At 39.3% G+C, this 20,254-nt stretch overlaps 2 protein-coding genes across 10 annotated transcripts in view; one reads left to right on the top strand and one right to left on the bottom strand.

Annotated features, from left to right (window-relative positions):
- Nucleotides 1-13,932, top strand: part of atp2c1 (ATPase secretory pathway Ca2+ transporting 1) — a 116,214-nt gene extending 102,282 nt beyond the window's left edge. For 6 of the 7 annotated variants that reach the window (XM_069911029.1, XM_069911046.1, XM_069911025.1 and 3 more), the window contains 8 exons: nt 172-222; nt 1,990-2,156; nt 7,278-7,346; nt 7,790-7,906; nt 10,170-10,317; nt 10,596-10,691; nt 11,394-11,535; nt 12,895-13,932. In XM_069911029.1, the coding sequence (XP_069767130.1) occupies nt 172-222; nt 1,990-2,156; nt 7,278-7,346; nt 7,790-7,906; nt 10,170-10,317; nt 10,596-10,691; nt 11,394-11,535; nt 12,895-13,013 (909 nt within the window). In that variant the 3' untranslated portion in view covers nt 13,014-13,932. The other variant, XM_069911057.1, reaches the window with a different exon arrangement.
- The window catches only part of aste1b (asteroid homolog 1b), a 67,054-nt gene that overhangs the window by 15,033 nt on the left and 31,767 nt on the right, over nt 1-20,254 (bottom strand). The window contains exon 4 of one of the 3 annotated variants that reach the window (XM_069911100.1): nt 15,066-15,218. The exons of the other annotated variants lie outside the window; for them this stretch is intronic. Within the exon in view, the coding sequence (XP_069767201.1) occupies nt 15,081-15,218 (138 nt within the window). The 3' untranslated portion in view covers nt 15,066-15,080. Of the gene's footprint in view, nt 1-15,065; nt 15,219-20,254 lie in introns of those variants that run through there. 3 annotated transcript variants of the gene reach the window in all.

A 20,254-nucleotide genomic window follows, 5' to 3' on the forward strand; every position in this document is an offset into this window, starting at 1 on the left:
TAAGCCTGATGTTACCATGGAAAAACTTTTTTTTGGATGTTTTATTTGTGGCAAGTATATACTAAAAAATGAATTGTCTTGTGTTTTATGAAGTCAACATCTTCTTTATGTGATATTGGACCTGCCAGAGCTTTTTTTTTAAAAAGCATTTGATTCAATTTATTTTCACAGGTAGCAGTATTTTACAGATCCAGCCCCAGGCACAAGCTTAAGATCATCAAGGTAACTATCACAAATAAGAAATGGTAGTTGTGAAGATTGTTACTTTCTTCCTATTTGGGATCATTTCTCCTTTGGTTACCAAAGGTGGCTCAAGCACTCTTTGATTGGAGGTTGTTTATTTAAATATCTTTGTATTTGCCTATTTAACCCATCAGTTATTATTCTCAATAGCATTTAAATCATATTTTTATATGCATTATATTCATTTTTTACAAATCAGGTACAACCCCACCCCCGCATATTATATGCTTGTGCACGCTATATGAGAATATTTTTATGTTGAAAGAACATGCACAAATTATAGAGGGCATGGGAAAGTCAAACTGGCAATTTATAGCGAGCATGGGAATGTTATAGTGAGCATGGGAATGTAATAGCGCTATTGAAAGAACATGCACAAATTATTGCGGACATGGAAAAGTCAAACTGGCAATTTATAGCGAGCATGGAAATGTTATAGCGAGCATGGGAATGTAATAGCGCCATTGAAAGAACATGCTTAATTTATAGTGGGTGAGGGAATGTTGCTCTGGAAATTTATAGTGAGCGTGGGCATTGAAAGAGTGCACATAATTTATTGCGAGCTTGGGAAATTTTGATCTTGGGAATATCCTCTTGGCCTGAGTGCCATGGTATTCCAAGAAACAAAATATTCTGGCTAGGGCTCTGCACCTTATCAATGTTAATTGCCCAGACCTATCCCCCTGAGAGAGGAGATTAACATATCAAGTGCCTCTGATCTGAGACAACATTAGGATGATTCTGCCCTATGGGTCATCTTCATTACATGAGATCAAACCATAAGATTCTCAGTGGCACACTATTTTTAACAAGATAGGCTTCAAAGAAATCATGACAGAATTAAAATCCTGCTTTACTTTGAAGCTTGCCTTCTATCTATTATTTTATTTCTCTCCAAAGCTTGTTAATGTATTGCAGGAGGATATCATCTATATAATGGGTGATTGAAACCTCTGAGGGAAGTTGATTGGGTGTTAATTGTGGGAAATTAACTGTGACAGATAGTGGGACTATGGAAAGTGGTTTGTCTCATGTCTCAATAAATGTGAATTGCTCTTGTAAGTTGGAATGTAGAATACTACACCTGCGCATTATATGTGTGGGTGCTATGTGAAAATATTTTTACTCAATTTATGATTTTCTGTGCATTATATGCATGTGTACGTTATATGAGTGAAAATATGGTATACAGAATAGATATGTCAGAATCTTGTACTTTTAAAAGAAAATGGATTTTATACCTCTGTAATGACTGCTTATGGCAGCGCTACTGAAATGAAGTACGCCCACACAGCATGAACTTCATTTGAATCTCTTGCACTACTTTAAGGGGTCGACCTACTTCCTGTCTGGGGCATGCTGGTCTAAGGGAGTGATGTCAGTGCGTTGTGGAGTCACTGCCTGCCCAGCAATGCACAACCAGGAAGTGGTGACATCTCCTGGGCAACGTGTGTTGCCAAACGCGGGATTCTCCTGAGAAGGGAAGGGGGCCCATGCCATCTTGTATCAATCGACTGGGGTGGCAATTCGGCCCATTTAACCACGCAGTCGCTCGGCCCGCTACACCTCTGTGGTTCATTGGCATAGTCGATGTTCATCCAAGTCATCGAGCTAAAGATATGCATATTATATACCCTTTGTGGGTTATCCTGAGGCATTTTAGCAGCAAACAAGGTATTGTTGAAATGTAGTCACTTAGGAAAGGCATTATTTTTCCACTTTTGTTTCATCTTTTTCAAATTCTAGTCTCTTCAGAACAATGGAGCTGTGGTGGCAATGACTGGCGATGGAGTCAATGATGCTGTGGCTTTGAAGGCTGCTGATATTGGTGTAGCTATGGGACAGACAGGAACAGATGTTTGCAAGGAAGCAGCTGACATGATCCTTGTAGATGATGACTTTCAGACAATCATGTGAGTTGTTTATTTATCATTCTGCTTATTCTTAGTGAGGAACTGTATTATAAACCGAAGGTCTTTCCTGCATGTTTCTATTTAATTTGAGTTCCACTTCAGTTAAAATGAAATATTTTTGGTTGATACAATCAAGGACTTTTTCAAACAAAAATATAAAGATTTTAGATGTATTTCAGTAGATTATTGTGTGTACAGTAAAACTCCAATAGTCCTGCTCTCCAGACTTTGATGGCAAATTTTCTAGATTATTGAATATTACTTCTATTAATAACCAAAACTACTTTTAGCTCACTTTTAAAAAAGTTTAAGCAGTAGAACAATACATTTTCCAATGGGCCAGGTGAATTTTGAGGAGAGTGGGAAACAGAATCAGGTGAGATTGATGCCAAACCATTGGATTTGGAAATAGATGAATGATTGTTTTACTGGGTGTGCAAATTGCTGCCTGTGTGTGATTGTGTTGTTTTACTAGCATTTTTACAATTCTTACAATTTGCAGATGCTGGAACCTGCAGAAAAAAAACAAACTGCTGAAGGAACTCTGGGTTGGGCAATGTCTGTAGAGGGAAAGGAATCGATGACAGTTTGGGTCATCGATTCATCGACAGGACTGAGCCCATAGTAGTAGAGTAGCCAGTATAAAAGGGGGTGGTGAAAGGGTGAGGCAGGGCATCTTGTCAATTGGTGAACCTGGGTGGAATGAGCAATGTTGGACAGATTATTACTTTACCCTGAGAGATTCTACCTGATTTACTGAGTTTTTCAAGCCATTTTTAAAAAATGTATCACATTTTGTCCACTAAACTGTGCACTGTATATTCCCTATTAAACTATGATGCAAGCCCTTGAGACTAGAGCTGGATGAGGTCCTTACCCGGGAAGAGACATAGAAGGCAACTGAACAACTGAAAAGTGGCAAAGCAGCAGGTATGGATGGAATCCCCCCCCCCCCCCCCCCCACCAGAGGTCTGGAAGGCTGGCGGCAAAGCTCTGCATACCAAACTGCATGAGTTTTTCATGCTCTGCTGGGACCAAGAAAAGCTGCCTCAGGACCTTTGTGATGCCATCATCATCACCCTGTACAAAAACAAAGGCGAGAAATCAGACTGCTCAAACTACAGGGGAATCACGCTGCTCTCCATTACAGGCAAAATATTTGCTAGGATTCTCCTTAATAGACTAATACCTAGTGTCGCCGAGAATGTTCTCCCAGAATCACAGTGCGGCTTTCACGCAAACAGAGGAACTACTGACATGGTCTTTGCCCTCAGACAGCTCCAAGAAAAGTATAGAGAACAAAACAAAGGACTCTACATCACCTTTGTTGACCTCACCAAAGCCTTCGACACCGTGAGCAGGAAAGGGCTTTGGCAAATACTAGAACGCCTCGGATGCCCCCCAAAGTTCCTCAACATGGATATCCATCTGCACGAAAACCAACAAGGTCGGGTCAGATACAGCAATGAGCTCTCCAAACCCTTCTCCATTGACAACGGCGTGAAGCAAGACTGCGTCCTCTCACCAACCCTCTTTACTATCTTCTTCAGCATGATGCTGAAACAAGCCATGAAAGACCTCAACAATGAAGACGCTGTTTACATCAGGTACCGCACGGATGGCAGTCTCTTCAATCTGAGGCGCCTGCAAGCTCACACCAAGACACAAGAGCAACTTCTCCGTGAACTACTCTTTGCAGACAATGCTGCTTTGGTTGCCCATTCAGAGCCAGCTCTCCAGCGCATGACGTCCTGTTTTGCAGAAACTGCCAAAATGTTTGGCCGGAAGTCAGCCTGAAGAAAACTGAGGTCCTCCATCAGCCAGCTCCCCACCATGACCACCAGCCCCCCCACATCTCCATCGGGCACACTGAACTCAAAACGGTCAACCAGTTTACCTACCTCGGCTGCACCATTTCATCTGATGCAAAGATCAACAAAGAGATAGACAACAGGCTCGCCAAGGCAAATAGTGCCTTTGGAAGACAACACAAAAGAGTCTGGATAAACAACCACCTGAAGAAACACACAAAGATCAGCATGTACAGAGCCGTTGTCATACCCACGCTCCTGTTTGGCTCCGAATCATGGGTCCTCTACCGGCATCACCTACGGCTCCTAGAACGCTTCCATTAGCGCTGTCTCCGCTCCATCTTCAACATTCATTGGAATGACTTCATCACCAACATCGAAGTACTCGAGCTGGCAGAGTCCGCAAGCATCGAATCCATGCTGCTGAAGACCCAACTGCGCTGGGTGGGTCACGTCTCCAGAATGGAGGACCATCGCCTTCCCAAGATTGTGTTCTATGGCGAGCTCTCCACTGGCCACTGAGACATAGGTGCACCAAAGAAGAGGTACAAGGACTGCTTAAAGAAATCTCTTGGTGCCTGCCTCATTGACCACCGCCAGTGGTCTGATCTCGCCTCCAACTGTGCATCTTGGTGCCTCACAGTTCGGCGGGCAGCAACCTCCTTTGAAGAAGACCGCAGAGCCCACCTCACTGACAGAAGACAGGAGGAAAAATCCAACACCCAACCCCAACCAACCAATTTTCCCTTGCAACTGCTGCAACCGTGCCTGCCTGTCCTGCATTGGACTTGTCAGTCACCAGCGAGCCTGCAGCAGACGTGGACATTACTCCTCCATAAATCTTCGTCCGCGAAGCCAAGCCAAAGAATGATGCAAAGTTAAGATCCCCTTTTAATACAAGTTTAGCGAGAATGAATGAATGAATGAGAGTTTAGTCATCATGTACATACAGTCCCCTCCATAATGTTGGGACAAAGACATTTGTTTCCTTTATTTTCCCCTGTGCTCCACAGTTTTAAATTTGTAATTTAAGTGCACATTCCAGATTTTATTCAAGGTTATTTGTATACATTTTGATAACCCCCTATTTCAGTGCACCATAATGTTTGGGACATTTGGCTTCACAGGAGTTTGTGATTTCTCAGGTATGTTTCAGGAGTAAGAGAGCTAGGCTTGCTTCTAAGCTTTTGATCACCTTTGGAGTCTGTCATTTTTCAACATGAGGACCAAAGTTGTGCAAATGAATGTCAAAGAAGCCATTGAGGCAGAAAAACAAGAATGTAACAGTAAGAAACATCACCCAAACCTTTGGATTACCAAAATCAACTGTTTGGAACATTATTAAGAATAAAGAGTGTACTGTTGAGCTCAGTAATCACAGAAGGATTGGTGGGCTGAGGAAGACCAGCACTGCTGATGACAGAAGAATTCTCAACATAATGAAGAAAAAAATCCCCAAATGCCTGTCTATCAGATCAGAAACACTGATTTGTATTTCTGTTCATGAAGTCCATGGAAGACTTCATGAACACAAATACAGAGCCTACACTCCAATACAAAAACCACTAGTTAGCCCTGAAACAGGATGGGCAGATTACAGTTTGCCAAGATGTATTTAAAAGAGCCAGCAGAATTCTGGAAAAAGGGCTTGTGGACCAATGAGACCAAGATTAACTTGGCAAGAGCAAAGTGTGGCGGTGTAAAAGAACTGCATAAGATCCATCTGTGAAACATGGTGATGGGGGTATTTTGGACTGAGCATGTATAGCTGCGATAGGTACTGGCGCACTTGTCTTCATGATTATGTAACTGCTGATGGCAATAGCAAAATTAATTTTGAGGTGTATAGAACCATCTGTTCAACTACGAACAATGTCACTGAACTCATTGGACAGCGCTGCATCCTACAGCAAGATGATGATCCCAAACATACTGCTAAAGCAACAAAGGGTTTTTACAAAGATAAAAACTGGAAATTATTGAATGACCAAGTCAGTCACCCAATTCAAATCCATTTGATTACACCTTTCAAGTGGTGAAGAGAAAACTTAAGAGGACAAGCTCCGAAACAAGCAGGAGCTGAAGATGGCTGCTGTAGAGGCCTGGCAGAGCATCACCAGAGAAGATACTCAGCACCTGGTGATGTCTATGAATCACAGACTTCAAGCAGTCATTTCATGCAAGGGATTTACAAGAAAGTACTAAACATGACTACTTTAAAATGCATACCATTGCTATGTCCAAATATTATGGTGCCCTGAAATGAGATGACTATATGCAGGTGTTCCTCAACTTAGATGGTGTTATGTTCCAGCAGACCCATTGTAAGTCAAAAAAAATCATAAGTTGAAAAAGAATACTGCACCTATCATTTTTTGTAATTACATTTTGAATACTTTTATTCCATACTGGAAAAAAAAGCCGTTAACGTACACAGCTGAAAACACACTGGGTATGAAGAAGGTTTGAAATATGCTGTACGATACCCTCATGCGATGTTGCCATCGCCCAGCTACGTTAGACATTAGCGTATCGCATATCGCAAGCACTGGAACAAATCAGAATTCAAAACTGAAAGTATGGATTTGAACCATCGTAATTTTGAAAAATCGTAAGTTGTAAGTAGGGGAGCACCTGTATACAATGAATGCTGTAATTTCTACATGGTCAAACCAAAATGTACACAAGAATGCTTTAATAAAATCTGGAATGTGCGCTTTAATCACATGTGAATTGTTTGATTACAAATTTAAAACTGAGGAGGTCAGGTCAAATAAAGGAAAAATGTGCCTTTATCCCAAACATTATGGAGGGCATTTTAAGTACAATTTAATGATACATTGAAATTCTTTCTTACTGGAGCCACACCAAGCACTAATAATAAGTATAAGTTCCACAGGAGAGAGAAAAAGTTAATTATTCACATCTATATTTAGTTGCAAGAGGAGAAAAAAGTGATGTTGCAATAGTGTAGGCAGATCTTTGGTAGTGGTGGAGTTGTTTTATTGTTAAGGTAATACGAGGAGGTTTCAGACCTTGGTAGTTGTTGGTGGAAAAAAATATTCTTGAACCAAGAGGTGTCGTACCTCGGCTAAAAATAGCAGCAAGTTGAAAGAGTGCCCAGGTGGATGGTTATCTTTTATGATATGGTGATATATCATGAAGATTGAGTAAAAGAAATGGCTACTTCAGGGAAAATTGCACAAAGCATTTTTGGTTAAGTGGCATGCCTTAGTATCTGCAGTAAATGTTAGTGCAAACTGCCTAATATATTTGGTCATATTTGTAAACTTAAAACTTTCTATTTTAGGTCTGCAATTGAAGAGGGGAAAGGGATTTACAACAATATTAAAAACTTTGTTAGATTCCAACTCAGCACGTAAGTGTATCATGCTCATTAAAGTGTAATAATTTGTCTGCGGCAGAGAACCCGACTCATTTCAATGTGCTCGGTCAGCAAAAAAGAGTTGCTCAACAATTACGTGTGAAACTGTGTTATTCAAAAACCTAATAGTCGCTGCCTTTTCATGAATAATATTTTCCAATTACGGATGCTTGGATTCAGATATACCTGTCTTGATAACTTGTGTGATCCATCAATTGACATTGAGTTTGCATCGATGTGACAAAGTAGAATTATTCTGACTCAGTGAGGTCACCAGCATGGAGCAAGCAGGTAAAGATTTTCTGAGAATGTAATCCAATGAGAATGTGTTACTGGTAGTCTGACAAATTCAACTTGAGAAGGTTTTGTCATATTTGAAATGAATTCCAATGTGATGAAATTGCAAAGAATTTTTATCCAATTTGTTTATTTTCTAGGAGTATAGCTGCTCTAACATTGATTTCTCTTGCCACATTGATGAACTTTCCTAATCCACTGAATGCAATGCAGATTTTATGGATCAACATTATTATGGATGGGCCACCTGCACAAAGGTAAAATGTTCGGATTATTGATGAAGTAATGCTCTGCTGGGTTCATTTGTACCAAGTCATGTCTGTCCTGCAGAACCATGGAGAATTGCAGAAAGTAGCATTTAGGACATGAATCAACAGCAGTCCCTCCTGTGCATTAGATTCCCTCCAAAAGTTGTTACAAGTCTGCTTTTGCACCTTGCTCCTTAATTTTTATTCCGTAACTTCCATTATTTTTGCAGGTATAATCATATTGGGTTTTTTTCCTAACCTATAATGTTCTCTATTGTTCTCAATTCTGAATTGACCACATTTTTTTCTGCCCATTACCTTCCCATTAAAAAGTAAAGGAGCCAGTACACAAAAAGGAACTTTTGTGTGGTGCCTCCTGTACTTAATGCATTTTTAAAATTCCTTACTTTCAATTTTACATGTCATTCTGCTTTTTTTTTTAAATTCATGCGTCCTCTTCCTGATCTCTTTTTCCATTCTCCAAAAGGTATTCATCACAAGCCCCAGACTTCCTTGGCTGTTTTAATCCTGTTTTTCCAGCTACCATTTACAAGATATCCATTCTGTTTTTCCAGTTTCTCACTGTGTTGTAGATTCATTCTTGCTTCTGCATTCAATGGATCATCTTTTACCATTTCTGCAACTTTCAATGAGATTCTGCCTCCAGATACATCTGTCTCTCTTCTCCACTTACAGCATTCTGAGAGTATAATTCCCATTTTTGTTCACTAGCCTGCTCCTCTGTCCCCATCAACCTCTCTTATTGGAACATTTTCCCATGCAACTGCAGGAGAAATAACACCTGTCCTCTTACCTGTTCCCTCCTCAATCTTCAGGGGCTCAAGCTGTCCTTTGAGATAAAGCAGTAATTGACTTGCACTTTTTCCAAACCAATATAATCTGTTGATACTCATTGTGCAGTCTCCTTTGCAGAAGAGTAACTAAACACAGATGAGGTGACTAGTCTGTAGTTCCACCCACTCCCTCTCTATGACTCCTGCACTGTTATAACGTTTTTGTTGTGGGAACAGCTCTTCTGTCTGGGCACCATCTGGACTCAATCATAAATTCTGCACCTTCATCTAACTAGTGAATTGACAAGTTATGTTGCAGATCATTACTCTCTTCTTTAGCTCAGCAAGGCAATTCCTGTGGATTTACTAGTGTTTTTGCTCCCTAACTACCTTTGTTTCATGGCTTTGTGTTCTTGACTTGATACGTTTCAAGTGTTGTGAAACATGCAAGTGGAGTTGCTTCCAGCAGCTTCTCAGGCAAGTGTCCAGATCACAACTAACATCTGGTTGCAAAAGTTCTCCCTTGTCTCCCTTTCAATAATTTTGCACCTCAACTTTCTCCTTTGGTTTAAGATGTCTCCATAATGGTGAAAGAGTTTATGTACCTACCCCATCTATGCTCCGTGTAATTTGGTATTCCCTCTTTCTCACTTTGATCAAGGGTCTTTCAGAGTTGAAATGTTAACTCAATTTCTCTTTCCATGGATATGCCTGACCTGAGTGTTCACAATATGTTTTGCCTTTACAAAGAGATTTTTTTTTAATTGTTAAAACACCAAATACAAGGAGGACTCTAGAAAAATACAAAAGATGTTGAAATCTGGAGGAAGTCAGCAGGTCAGACAGCATCCATGAGGAGAAATATTCAAAGTTTCAGATCCGAACCCTTTATCAAGACTCATTCTACCCATGGATATTGAGTTCCTTCTCAAATACTTCATGCTCAAGGAAAAATCTTTTTTTATTGAAAGTATCATAAATGTTATCAGCATAACTAAATATTTGAAGATGTAAACTTGTAACCAAAAGGTTTATCCAGGTGGTATCAATTCTACTACCCTAAAGTACAAGTGCACCTCTACTTGATAGTCCAACATATGACTTTTTGAAGTTATTATGGTCGTTATCGGTATATGATTTAAAAATTGTCTTTTTTCAGTGTGGAATAAAAGGTATTCAACATTTACCGTAATATATAAAAGAGGTTTTGTTTTAGATAAATTTACCTAGCTGTAAGTGTTCTGAGCATGTTTAAGGTAGGCTAGGCTATGATGTTCAGTAGCCGTGGTACTGTATATCTTACTTGACGTACGATTTTTCCACTTACGATGGGTTTATCGGAACACAACCCCATCATAAGTTGAGACACACCTGTACATATAAACGGGAATTTTGATGTCTCTGATCTCTTTAATCTTGCAAATTACCAACTTGTTTTAGTAGCATTCTGAATAGTTTTTATTTTGATCTGTGGGTAGCCTGGGAGTAGAACCTGTCGATAAAGATGTCATCAGGAAGCCACCAAGAAATGTAAAAGACAGCATCCTGACCAGAAATCTCATTGTTAAAATTTTGGTTTCATCACTGATTATCGTCTCTGGGACATTGTTTGTTTTCTGGAGAGAGGTAAGAAATTGCTTAACAATTTCCGTGACCTACCAGTTTAATCCATCTCTGATATTCCTTACAGCATGTAAAGACTATAAATTATTTGCTGATTAGACTTCTCAGCTGATTAATTTGCAGTTATAATTTCCTTATAAACATCAGTATTTTAAATTTCATGGAATAATTTATCTGTTCAATTCATTGTGTCAATACTTTTTAAAAGCTTTTGATTTTGAATTGAGTATTGAATGGTATGTTAGTGCTCAGTTCTGAATTTTATTATCTATACTTCACAGTTACAGGATAACGTAATAACACCTCGAGACACAACAATGACTTTTACCTGCTTTGTTTTCTTTGACATGTTCAATGCATGGAGTTCCAGGTCCCAGGTAGAGTATGAAACCTTTGCTGTTAGAATCAAGTTGTATTAATGTATTTCAGATTCTTGGCCATCAAAGGAATATTTTTTCCATTGTTTAAATGCCCTTGACTCTGTCTTAATTAAGTAATCTTTATCTTTTTAAAAATGCATATGGAATATATGTAGCATCTAAAACCTACCCCTAATTGCCCTTCAAGATGACCATGACCACCTTCCTTGAACCCACTCCAGGATTCACATTTTTAATCCAAAAGTGATGAGGGAATGATGTCCCAGTTGTAAAAGTGTCTTTAGTTTGGAACTGCAAGATGGCAGTATTATGTTTAAACTTGACACCAGGATTTTGATGCTGGGGAAACTTAGCAAATGATAATACCATTGACTGATAAGGCTATTTGGTTAGACATTTATTGATCATTGCCTGGTATTTTTGTGGCATGAATAGTGTGTGTCATATTTAACATTGCAAATGTCAGAACAACATTTCCCAATTATTAAACTCAAGACAAATTTCTTCATTCAGTAAATCTGCTCACATCTGTGCTTGAATTATAGAAACGTTTTCAGGATGTGTCAACAGGTAAAGTTATCAATAAAGATGTATAATAAAGCTATATGGAAAGTACTAAGTAAAATTATTACATGGTTAATTCAAAACATGAATTAAGTTCATGCCCTGACTGTTTTTATGACACTTCTCCATCCTCAGACAAAATCTGTCTTTGAGATTGGATTATGCAGTAATCGAATGTTCTGCTATGCAGTTCTTGGGTCTATCATGGGACAGCTGCTGGTAATTTACTTCCCTCCTCTACAGAAGGTTTTCCAGACTGAAAGCCTCAGTATACTAGGTGAGACCTTCACTTATGATTTGCATATATCTCTTTATCGCAGGGGGTTTGCTGTTGTTATGTGCTGAGAGTTAAACATCTGTTTGAATATTTGGTAGGCTTGATGGTATTTATTCTCATCTAAATGTATTTTCATTTGATGTTTTACTCCTTAACTGCAAGAGTAATTTACATGTCACCATATGATTTGTGAGAATAATTAATCTAAGTACACTTAATGTATGCATAAAGATTTTTCCATTGATGGCAGCTGCTTCAATTGCAAACCAACTCCAGACTCCCTTAATCTTCTGAGTAAAGAATTTCCATTTCAATTTCTCCTGTTATTTTAAATTTCTGTTGGCTCTCAAGTAGAGAACCAAGACCTTCCGATCTGCCCCATTTTGATCTGTTGAATGTTATGCACCTCAATCCCTCCTTAGCCGATTCTATTCCAAAAGAACCACTCTTGTAAAATCTCTATAAATATTATCAACCACCTCTTTGCACTCTAATTTTTTTTTTTGCAATGCTTATCAGAACTTTGTGGTACACAAGCCATGGTTCAACTAGCCATCTATTTTGTTACAACGCCTTGTCCTTGTTCTTCCTTGCTTTGTAAAACTTAATTTCTTAAGCTGTTTGGATTTCCTTTAGAACATGTAAAGTGAATTTGCTTCAATCATGAGGGTAGCATAGTTGGCGTAGTGGTTAGTGCAACACCTTTACAGCACCAGCAATCGTGACTGGGGTTTGAATTCTGTGTTGTCTGTGAGGAGTTTGTATGTTCTACCCATGTTTGCGTGGGTTTACCTGGGGGCTTCGGTTTCCTCCCACCATTTGAAACTTACTGGGGGTGTAGGTTAATTTGCATTGTCTGTTTCCCTGATGTATGTCTAAATTTAAATGTAAAATTTTAGAAGTGTTTCATATCAATATGATGTATGAAGAAAAATTTTCTGGTGTCATCCTAAAATTGTATCTTCTGCCACTGGAAACAGATTCTCTTATTTTTGAAAATCATGATTTAAAAAAAAAATCTCTATCAAATATTGTCGCCATCTTCTCTGTTATAGTAACTGCTTCTGTGTATCTAAATTATTGAAATCCCCAACCATGGTGTCATAAGAGAAGGTCAAGTTCCATTGTTTATAACAACCTTTTGTAAGTGCCACCGTCGTCGGTTAAGTTTGTGTTTTCCAATCAGACAGTGAATTCTTGTTTGTATATTTTGTTTATGTGACTTTCTTGTCATTTTTCTTTCTCTGAGTTGTTATGAAAGAATGGTGAAACACAGAATATAGAAAGCTTATCCCACTTTGGACTGAAATTTTTGTCGTAATTTGCTGCTTTATTTTACCTCTACCGTTCTCTTACTAGATCTCCTTTTTCTGATGGGGCTTACTTCTTCAGTTTGCATTGTGTCTGAGATCATCAAGAGTTTGGAGAGACGAAAAGAGAAAAATCCAAAACAAACTAAATCCTTTTTAGACGTATGACAAAAATTGTATCATAAAATTTAACAGGCAGATGACATGGGATTTTGCTGAAGGTTAAACTGAATTCACAATTAATGGCACTCACAATTTAAAAGATGTGTTGAAAATAAGGACTACAAAGTATCTCCATCTACATCTGTTGGGAAAACCCTGTGCAAATAAGATGCAGAGTTTCCCTGCAGCGTGATTTGCTGCTTAAAATATATGCTTTCTGTGCAGGAAAAACTGTCTGCAAAGATGTGGTGTAGAGTCTGCAGTACACTGGATAGAATGAAAGCCTTTTCCTAATTCCAATCATATTATTTATCAGTAAATAGTATGTTATTTTATATATGGTGGTGTGGATTTCAGTGGCATAAATTAGGTGTTCATATGCATTTGGTATTCCATTTTTTCAAAATTAAAACCATAAAAAGAAACTATCTGCAACCATTTTATTTCCTTTATATAAAATAATGTTAACAATTGAATAGCTGATGTGCTTTTGTGTTTGTCTTTTCTACTCATTGAAGGTCTTGACCACTGTGGAAACCACAATTTGAAATGTAGAGGCTGAATCACAAGTGTATATATGTAATTTAACAAAAAAATGAAAATGTGTACAGTTCAATGTCAAATGAAGTTTGTGTATGCTTTAGCATATGTGATCAGACATGATGACTGTAAAATAATACTGGTCTGCATTTTTTTTTAATCCATGTTCCCTGTTTTTAGTAATTGAATGCATAAATTTTGTGAATTGTTACAAATTCTCATTATTTCTAAGATGTGACAATTGCAATGATGCTGGGAGATGTAGGGGAGTGAAATTTTCTTACTGTATTTCAGTGAAAGATGCCATTTTTAAGGCGGCATCTGTGATGGAAATGCACAGTATTGAAAAAAATGCCATTTATAATTAAATGATCTTTTTAAAACATGTTTTTCTGGCAGACTTTAAAATATTCACAATTTTGACAACATATTAACAGATGACACTGTGACTGCCCAGAGGAAGTGCAGTCCTCTCTGGATGGGCATTATTTTCTCTGCTTCAAGCTCATGGGCATGCTCAGACCAACGGTCACTGCCATTCTGAGATGCTTGAGGAACTCAGCCAGTTTTGCAGCATCCATAGGAGGTAAAGATATATTACTGACGTTTTGGGTTGAGCTACGTGGTCACACAAAATGCTGATGGTAGTTTTTACTTTTCTTCAACTTGTTATTTTGCTGGGGAAGAAATGAGAGGCAGGAAAACAACAACTTGTTTGTCTAAGAAAATATATTGCAAACAAATCTGATTAAAGCTCAATTTCTTGCTGTGATGGGATAAGGATGCTCTCAAACCTTCCCAACCTCTATCATGGTGAGGCTCAGCATGCAGGTGATAAGGATAGGGTGGACATATTTGCAATGATGTTGAGCCAGAAGTTCCAAGTGAATTTCTCCTAAAATTCTGTCATCACAGAAATCAATATTCAAAAAGTTAATTTCACTTTGTGATAACAAGGAACAGATGAGCATACAGGATACAAGGACCAATATCTCAGCTATAGTTCGGAACAGTTTTACTCACAAACTAGCTATGCCTCTAGTCAGACAGTTCCAATGTATTTATTAAGCAGGCATCTTTCTACCAGAGAGGAAAACGCCAATTCACAATCAGCAAAGGAGGGATAAATCTTCTCTCACTTGTTAGCAAAATAGTTGTATTGCTAACAACTGCTGTCTCGCACTGTTTCCTCATCAGTAAACTCATCGATGCACAGTTCTTTAAACCAGGTTGCATCGCGGTCTTTGGCCACACAGAGACCAAAAAGCGCAGTCGTCGTGAGGTGAGAGTAGTATTTGTGACATCAAATGGACATCAAGGGGAAACTCCTCCAAATAATGACTGTTTATCCATTGTTAATCCCTGTACTCCAATTTTAAATTTGTAATCAAACAATTTGCGTGATAAAAGTCTAAATTCCAGATTTTATTCAAGGTTATTTGTAGACATTTTGATTTGACCATGTAGAAATTAAAGCACTTTTTATACATAGAGCCCTCATTTCAGGCACCATAATGTTTGGGATGTTTAGCTTCACAGGTGTTTGTGAGTACTCAGATGTGTAATTGCTTCAGTGGTGAAGGTATAAGAAGCTAGGTTTGCTTCTAAGCTTTTGATTGCCTTTGGAGTCTGTAGTGGCCATTTTTCTAAGTCAAAGAAGCCATAATGAGGCTGAAAAACAAGAATAAAACAAGTAAGAGACATTGCCCAAGCTTTAGGATTACCAAAATCAACAGTTTGGAACATCATTAAGTAGAAAGAGCTTACTCGTGAGCTCAATGATCACAAAGGGACTGGTATTCCAAGGAAGACACATTTGGCGTAGCAGTTAGTGCAACACCTTTACCGTGTCAGCGATTAGGACCAGTGTTCAAATCCCCTGCTGTCTGTAAGGAGTTTGTATGTTCTCCCAATGTCTGAGTGGGTTTTCCCTTGGGGCTCTAGTTTCCTAAACACTGTTTGAAACATACCAAGGGTGTTGGTTAATTGGGGGTAATTGGACGGCATGGAGTCATGGGCCAAAATGGCCTGTTACTGCGCTGTATGTCTAAATGCCTCCAAACTCATTGGATGGCATTTCATCGTACAGCAAGCCAATGATCCCAAACATACTGCTAAAGCAACAATGGAGTTTTTCAAAGCTAAAAACTGAAAAATTCTTGAATGGCCGATCTTAATTCAATTGAGCATGCCTTCCATATGCTGAAGAGAAAACCTAATGGGATCAAGACCTCCAAAACAAGCAGGAGCTGAAGATGGCTGCAGTAGAGGTCAGACAGAGCATTGCCAGAGAAGATGATCAACACCTGGTGATGTCTATGAATCACAGATTTCAAACAGTCATTGCATGCAAGGGATATGCAACAAAGTATGAAACAGGGTTAGTTTAATATACATACCATTGCTATGTCCCATATATTATGGTGCCCTGAAATGAGGGGACTATATATTTAAAACGTGCTGTTATTTTCCACATGGTCAAACCAAAAGGTATACAAATAACCTTGAATAAAATCTGGATTGTGCACTTTAATCACATGTGAATTGTTTGATTTAAAACTGTGGAGGACAAGGGCAAATAAAGGAAAAAAGTGTTTTTGTCCCAAACATTATGGAGAGCACTCCACCTGCTATTGGAGGAAAAATTGTGATTATTGAAGGTCAGTTATTCCAGACTCTGAATAACTGTTCAGCAGTTTCATCAATTTTTCTCTTCCATCAGAGGACATGGGTTGTTTGCTGATTGAATACTGTTTTGTTTCATTTTGCAAATTTAGCCTATGGCTGTTACATTAACAAACAGTCAACATTCAGCCAAGGGCTGAAAATTGGCAAATAACATTTGTGGCACAAAAATGCCTGGCAATTACCATCTCAGCAGGAGAGACTATTGACCTTTGGCAGTTAATAGCATCATCAGGCTGAATCTGGATATAACCAATGTTCAGAAGCTCAGCTAGACCTAACCATTAAATGCTTTTATCACAAGGGCAGCTCTGCTGATGACAGTACTATGGTATGACTCCTCGTAACAGACATCAGTTCTTGCATCGTCTTCACTGCACAATGAAGAGTGACACAAGAGGTATGACATGCAAGAAGCTCAACACCACCAGGGCAAAGCAGTTTTCTTCATCTTTTTACCCTCTCACTATCTTAAATATTCTGTAATGGATAAATATTGGGAGGAATTTTGTAAGATTACTGTAGGTTACATACATACATATATTTTAAAACTGATCTTATTTGAAATACTGAAGAATTCATATTCAGGAACATTGCAAAAACTATGGAGAATGCGATGCAAAATTCACAAGTAGGTGCTAATTGAAATGATGTCATGAAATGAATAGACCATTGGAGGTGACAAACTGGCTGTTTAAAAGTTCCTACAGTGTGCTCACAGAAAGGTCACACTTGGGTTTTTAAAGCAATAGCTTGGCCAAGAGAGGAGAACTCCTGTTGTTTGCTGAAGTGGGGTTATTTGCAAGTCACGTGAGCTTCCTAGCACTTGGCAGTTGGGGAGAGAGAAAGAGGACAAGTTCAACAAGCTCAGCTAGTTTGTGTGACACTGAGAGAGACTGAACAGTCATGGCAGAAACAAGCCAGGAAAAGCTGGTTGGAAACAGAAAGTTCCAGAGCAGTAGATGGCTGGAAGTGCTATCTGTCTGATGTTTCTCTTGGAATAAGTGAAACAGAAAGGAACTCTGTGGTAGCTTGTAAGAAAGAGGTTACCATCTGGAGAACCCTGATGGAGCAAGTTTCATCAGCAAGATATTGAGGTGGTACCTCAGTTGTGGAAATACTGGAACAACAAATCTCACTGCAAACCCTACAAGAACCTTCCTGAGCAGTAAACATTTACCTTTTGAGCACCAAAGCCTGGTAAACTTTATACCTGTTAAATTCTGTGCACAGCATAAGAATTGTCTGTAACCAGAGAACATGGAAGAAGGAGAAGTGAGATTGAACTGTGAACCAAAGAACTTTTAAATTTACACACACATTACATACATGTGCGCTTTGAATTAGAAGGGGGTTAATTTGGGTTAGTTAAGTATAACTAATAAGTATTATCTCGCACCAACCCTCTTTTCAATCTTCTTCAGCATGATGCTGAACCAAGCCATGAAAGACCCCAACAAAGAAGACGCTGTTTACATCCGGTACCGCACGGATGGCAGTCTCTTCAATCTGAGGTGCCTGCAAGCTCACACCAAGACAAAAGAGAAACTTGTCCGTGAACTACTCTTTGCAGACGATGCCGCTTTAGTTGCCCATTCAGAGCCAGCTCTTCAGCGCTTGACGTCCTGCTTTGCGGAAACTGCCAAAGTGTTTGGCCTGGAAGTCAGCCTGAAGAAAACTGAGGTCCTCCATCAGCCAGCTCCCCACCATGACTACCAGCCCCCCCACATCTCCATTGGGCACACAAAACTCAAAACGGTCAACCAGTTTACCTATCTCGGCTGCACCATTTCATCAGATGCAAGGATCGACAATGAGATAGACAACAGACTCGCCAAGGCAAATAGCGCCTTTGGAAGACTACACAAAAGAGTCTGGAAAAACAACCAACTGAAAAACCTCACAAAGATAAGCGTATACAGAGCCGTTGTCATACCCACACTCCTGTTCGGCTCCGAATCATGGGTCCTCTACCGGCACCACCTACGGCTCCTAGAACGCTTCCACCAGCGTTGTCTCCGCTCCATCCTCAACATCCATTGGAGCGCTTTCATCCCTAACGTCGAAGTACTCGAGATGGCAGAGGTCGACAGCATCGAGTCCACGCTGCTGAAGATCCAGCTGCGCTGGATGGGTCACGTCTCCAGAATGGAGGACCATCGCCTTCCCAAGATCGTGTTTTATGGCGAGCTCTCCACTGGCCACCGTGACAGAGGTGCACCAAAGAAAAGGTACAAGGACTGCCTAAAGAAATCTCTTGGTGCCTGCCACATTGACCACTGCCAGTGGGCTGATAACGCCTCAAACCGTGCATCTTGGCGCCTCACAGTTTGGCGGGCAGCAACCTCCTTTGAAGAAGACCGCAGAGCCCACCTCACTGACAAAAGGCAAAGGAGGAAAAACCCAACACCCAACCCCAACCAACCAATTTTCCCCTGCAACCGCTGCAACCGTGTCTGCCTGTCCCGCATCGGACTTGTCAGCCACAAACGAGCCTGCAGCTGACGTGGACTTTTTACCCCCTCCATAAATCTTTGTCCGCGAAGCCAAGCCAAAGAAGAAGAAGTATAGAGATAAGTTAAAGTTTGATTCCAATTTCATGTTTAAAGTTGATTAAAAACAACTTTTATTTTAAAAACTAGTCTTGGTGAATGTCTTGCTGCTGGGTTTTGGGGTCCTTTGGGCTCGTAACAATTCATTTTCTGGAATACTAGCATAGTGACATTTTTTTTTACTGTAAAAAAAATGTGCTGCAGTTACTCTCATAGACTACAATTACACTTCCCAAATCTTCTGCAACAAAGATGACTACAATTACACCTCCCAAATCTTCTGCAACAAAGATGACTACAATTACACCTCCCAAATCTTCTGCAACAAAGATGACTACAATTATACCTCCCAAATCTTCTGCAACAAAGATGACTACAATTATACCTCCCAAATCTTCTGCAACAAAGATGACTACAATTACACCTCCCAAATCTTCTGCAACAAAGATGACTACAATTACACCTCCCAAATCTTCTGCAACAAAGATGACTACAATTACACCTCCCAAATCTTCTGCAACAAAGATGACTACAATTACACCTCCCAAATCTTCTGCAACAAAGATGACTACAATTACACCTCCCAAATCTTCTGCAACAAAGATGACTACAATTATACCTCCCAAATCTTCTGCCACAAAGATGACTACAATTACACCTCCCAAATCTTCTGCAACAAAGATGACTACAATTATACCTCCCAAATCTTCTGCAACAGAGATGACTACATTTACACCTCCCAAATCTTCTGCAACAGAGATGACTACAATTACACCTCCCAAATCTTCTGCAACAAAGATGACTACAATTACACCTCCCAAATCTTCTGCAACAGAGATGACTACAATTACACCTCCCAAATCTTCTGCAACAGAGATGACTACAATTACACCTCCCAAATCTTCTGCAACAGAGATGACTACAATTACACCTCCCAAATCTTCTGCAACAGAGATGACTACAATTACACCTCCCAAATCTTCTGCAACAAAGATGACTACAATTACACCTCCCAAATCTTCTGTAACAAAGATGACTACAATTACACCTCCCAAATCTTCTGCAACAAAGATGACTACAATTACACCTCCCAAATCTTCTGCAACAAAGATGACTACAATTACACCTCCCAAATCTTCTGCAACAAAGATGACTACAATTACACCTCCCAAATCTTCTGCAACAAAGATGATTATATTGAAACAGCACTTCAGTATGTTTCTGTTGCACAGGATCCTGACTAGGAAATATTTTGCTGTTCTCCTGTTGTTGCTGGGTTGGTTTCCTAGTATTTGTATCTTTAGAAAAACCAAATAGTGCAATTACGAGACATGGATCTAAAATGATCCTAAATATGTTGAAAAAGTTCTAAAAAATGTCGGTCCAATATTTTTTTGTAAATTTGGGCAAGTCCAAAACATGTAACAAAGCGGCATTGAATATTTTACATTTTCTTCATCTTCATTATTA

This window comes from Narcine bancroftii, chromosome 1, assembly GCF_036971445.1.
Source record: "Narcine bancroftii isolate sNarBan1 chromosome 1, sNarBan1.hap1, whole genome shotgun sequence".
In the NCBI taxonomy this organism is placed as follows: Eukaryota; Metazoa; Chordata; class Chondrichthyes; order Torpediniformes; family Narcinidae; genus Narcine; species Narcine bancroftii.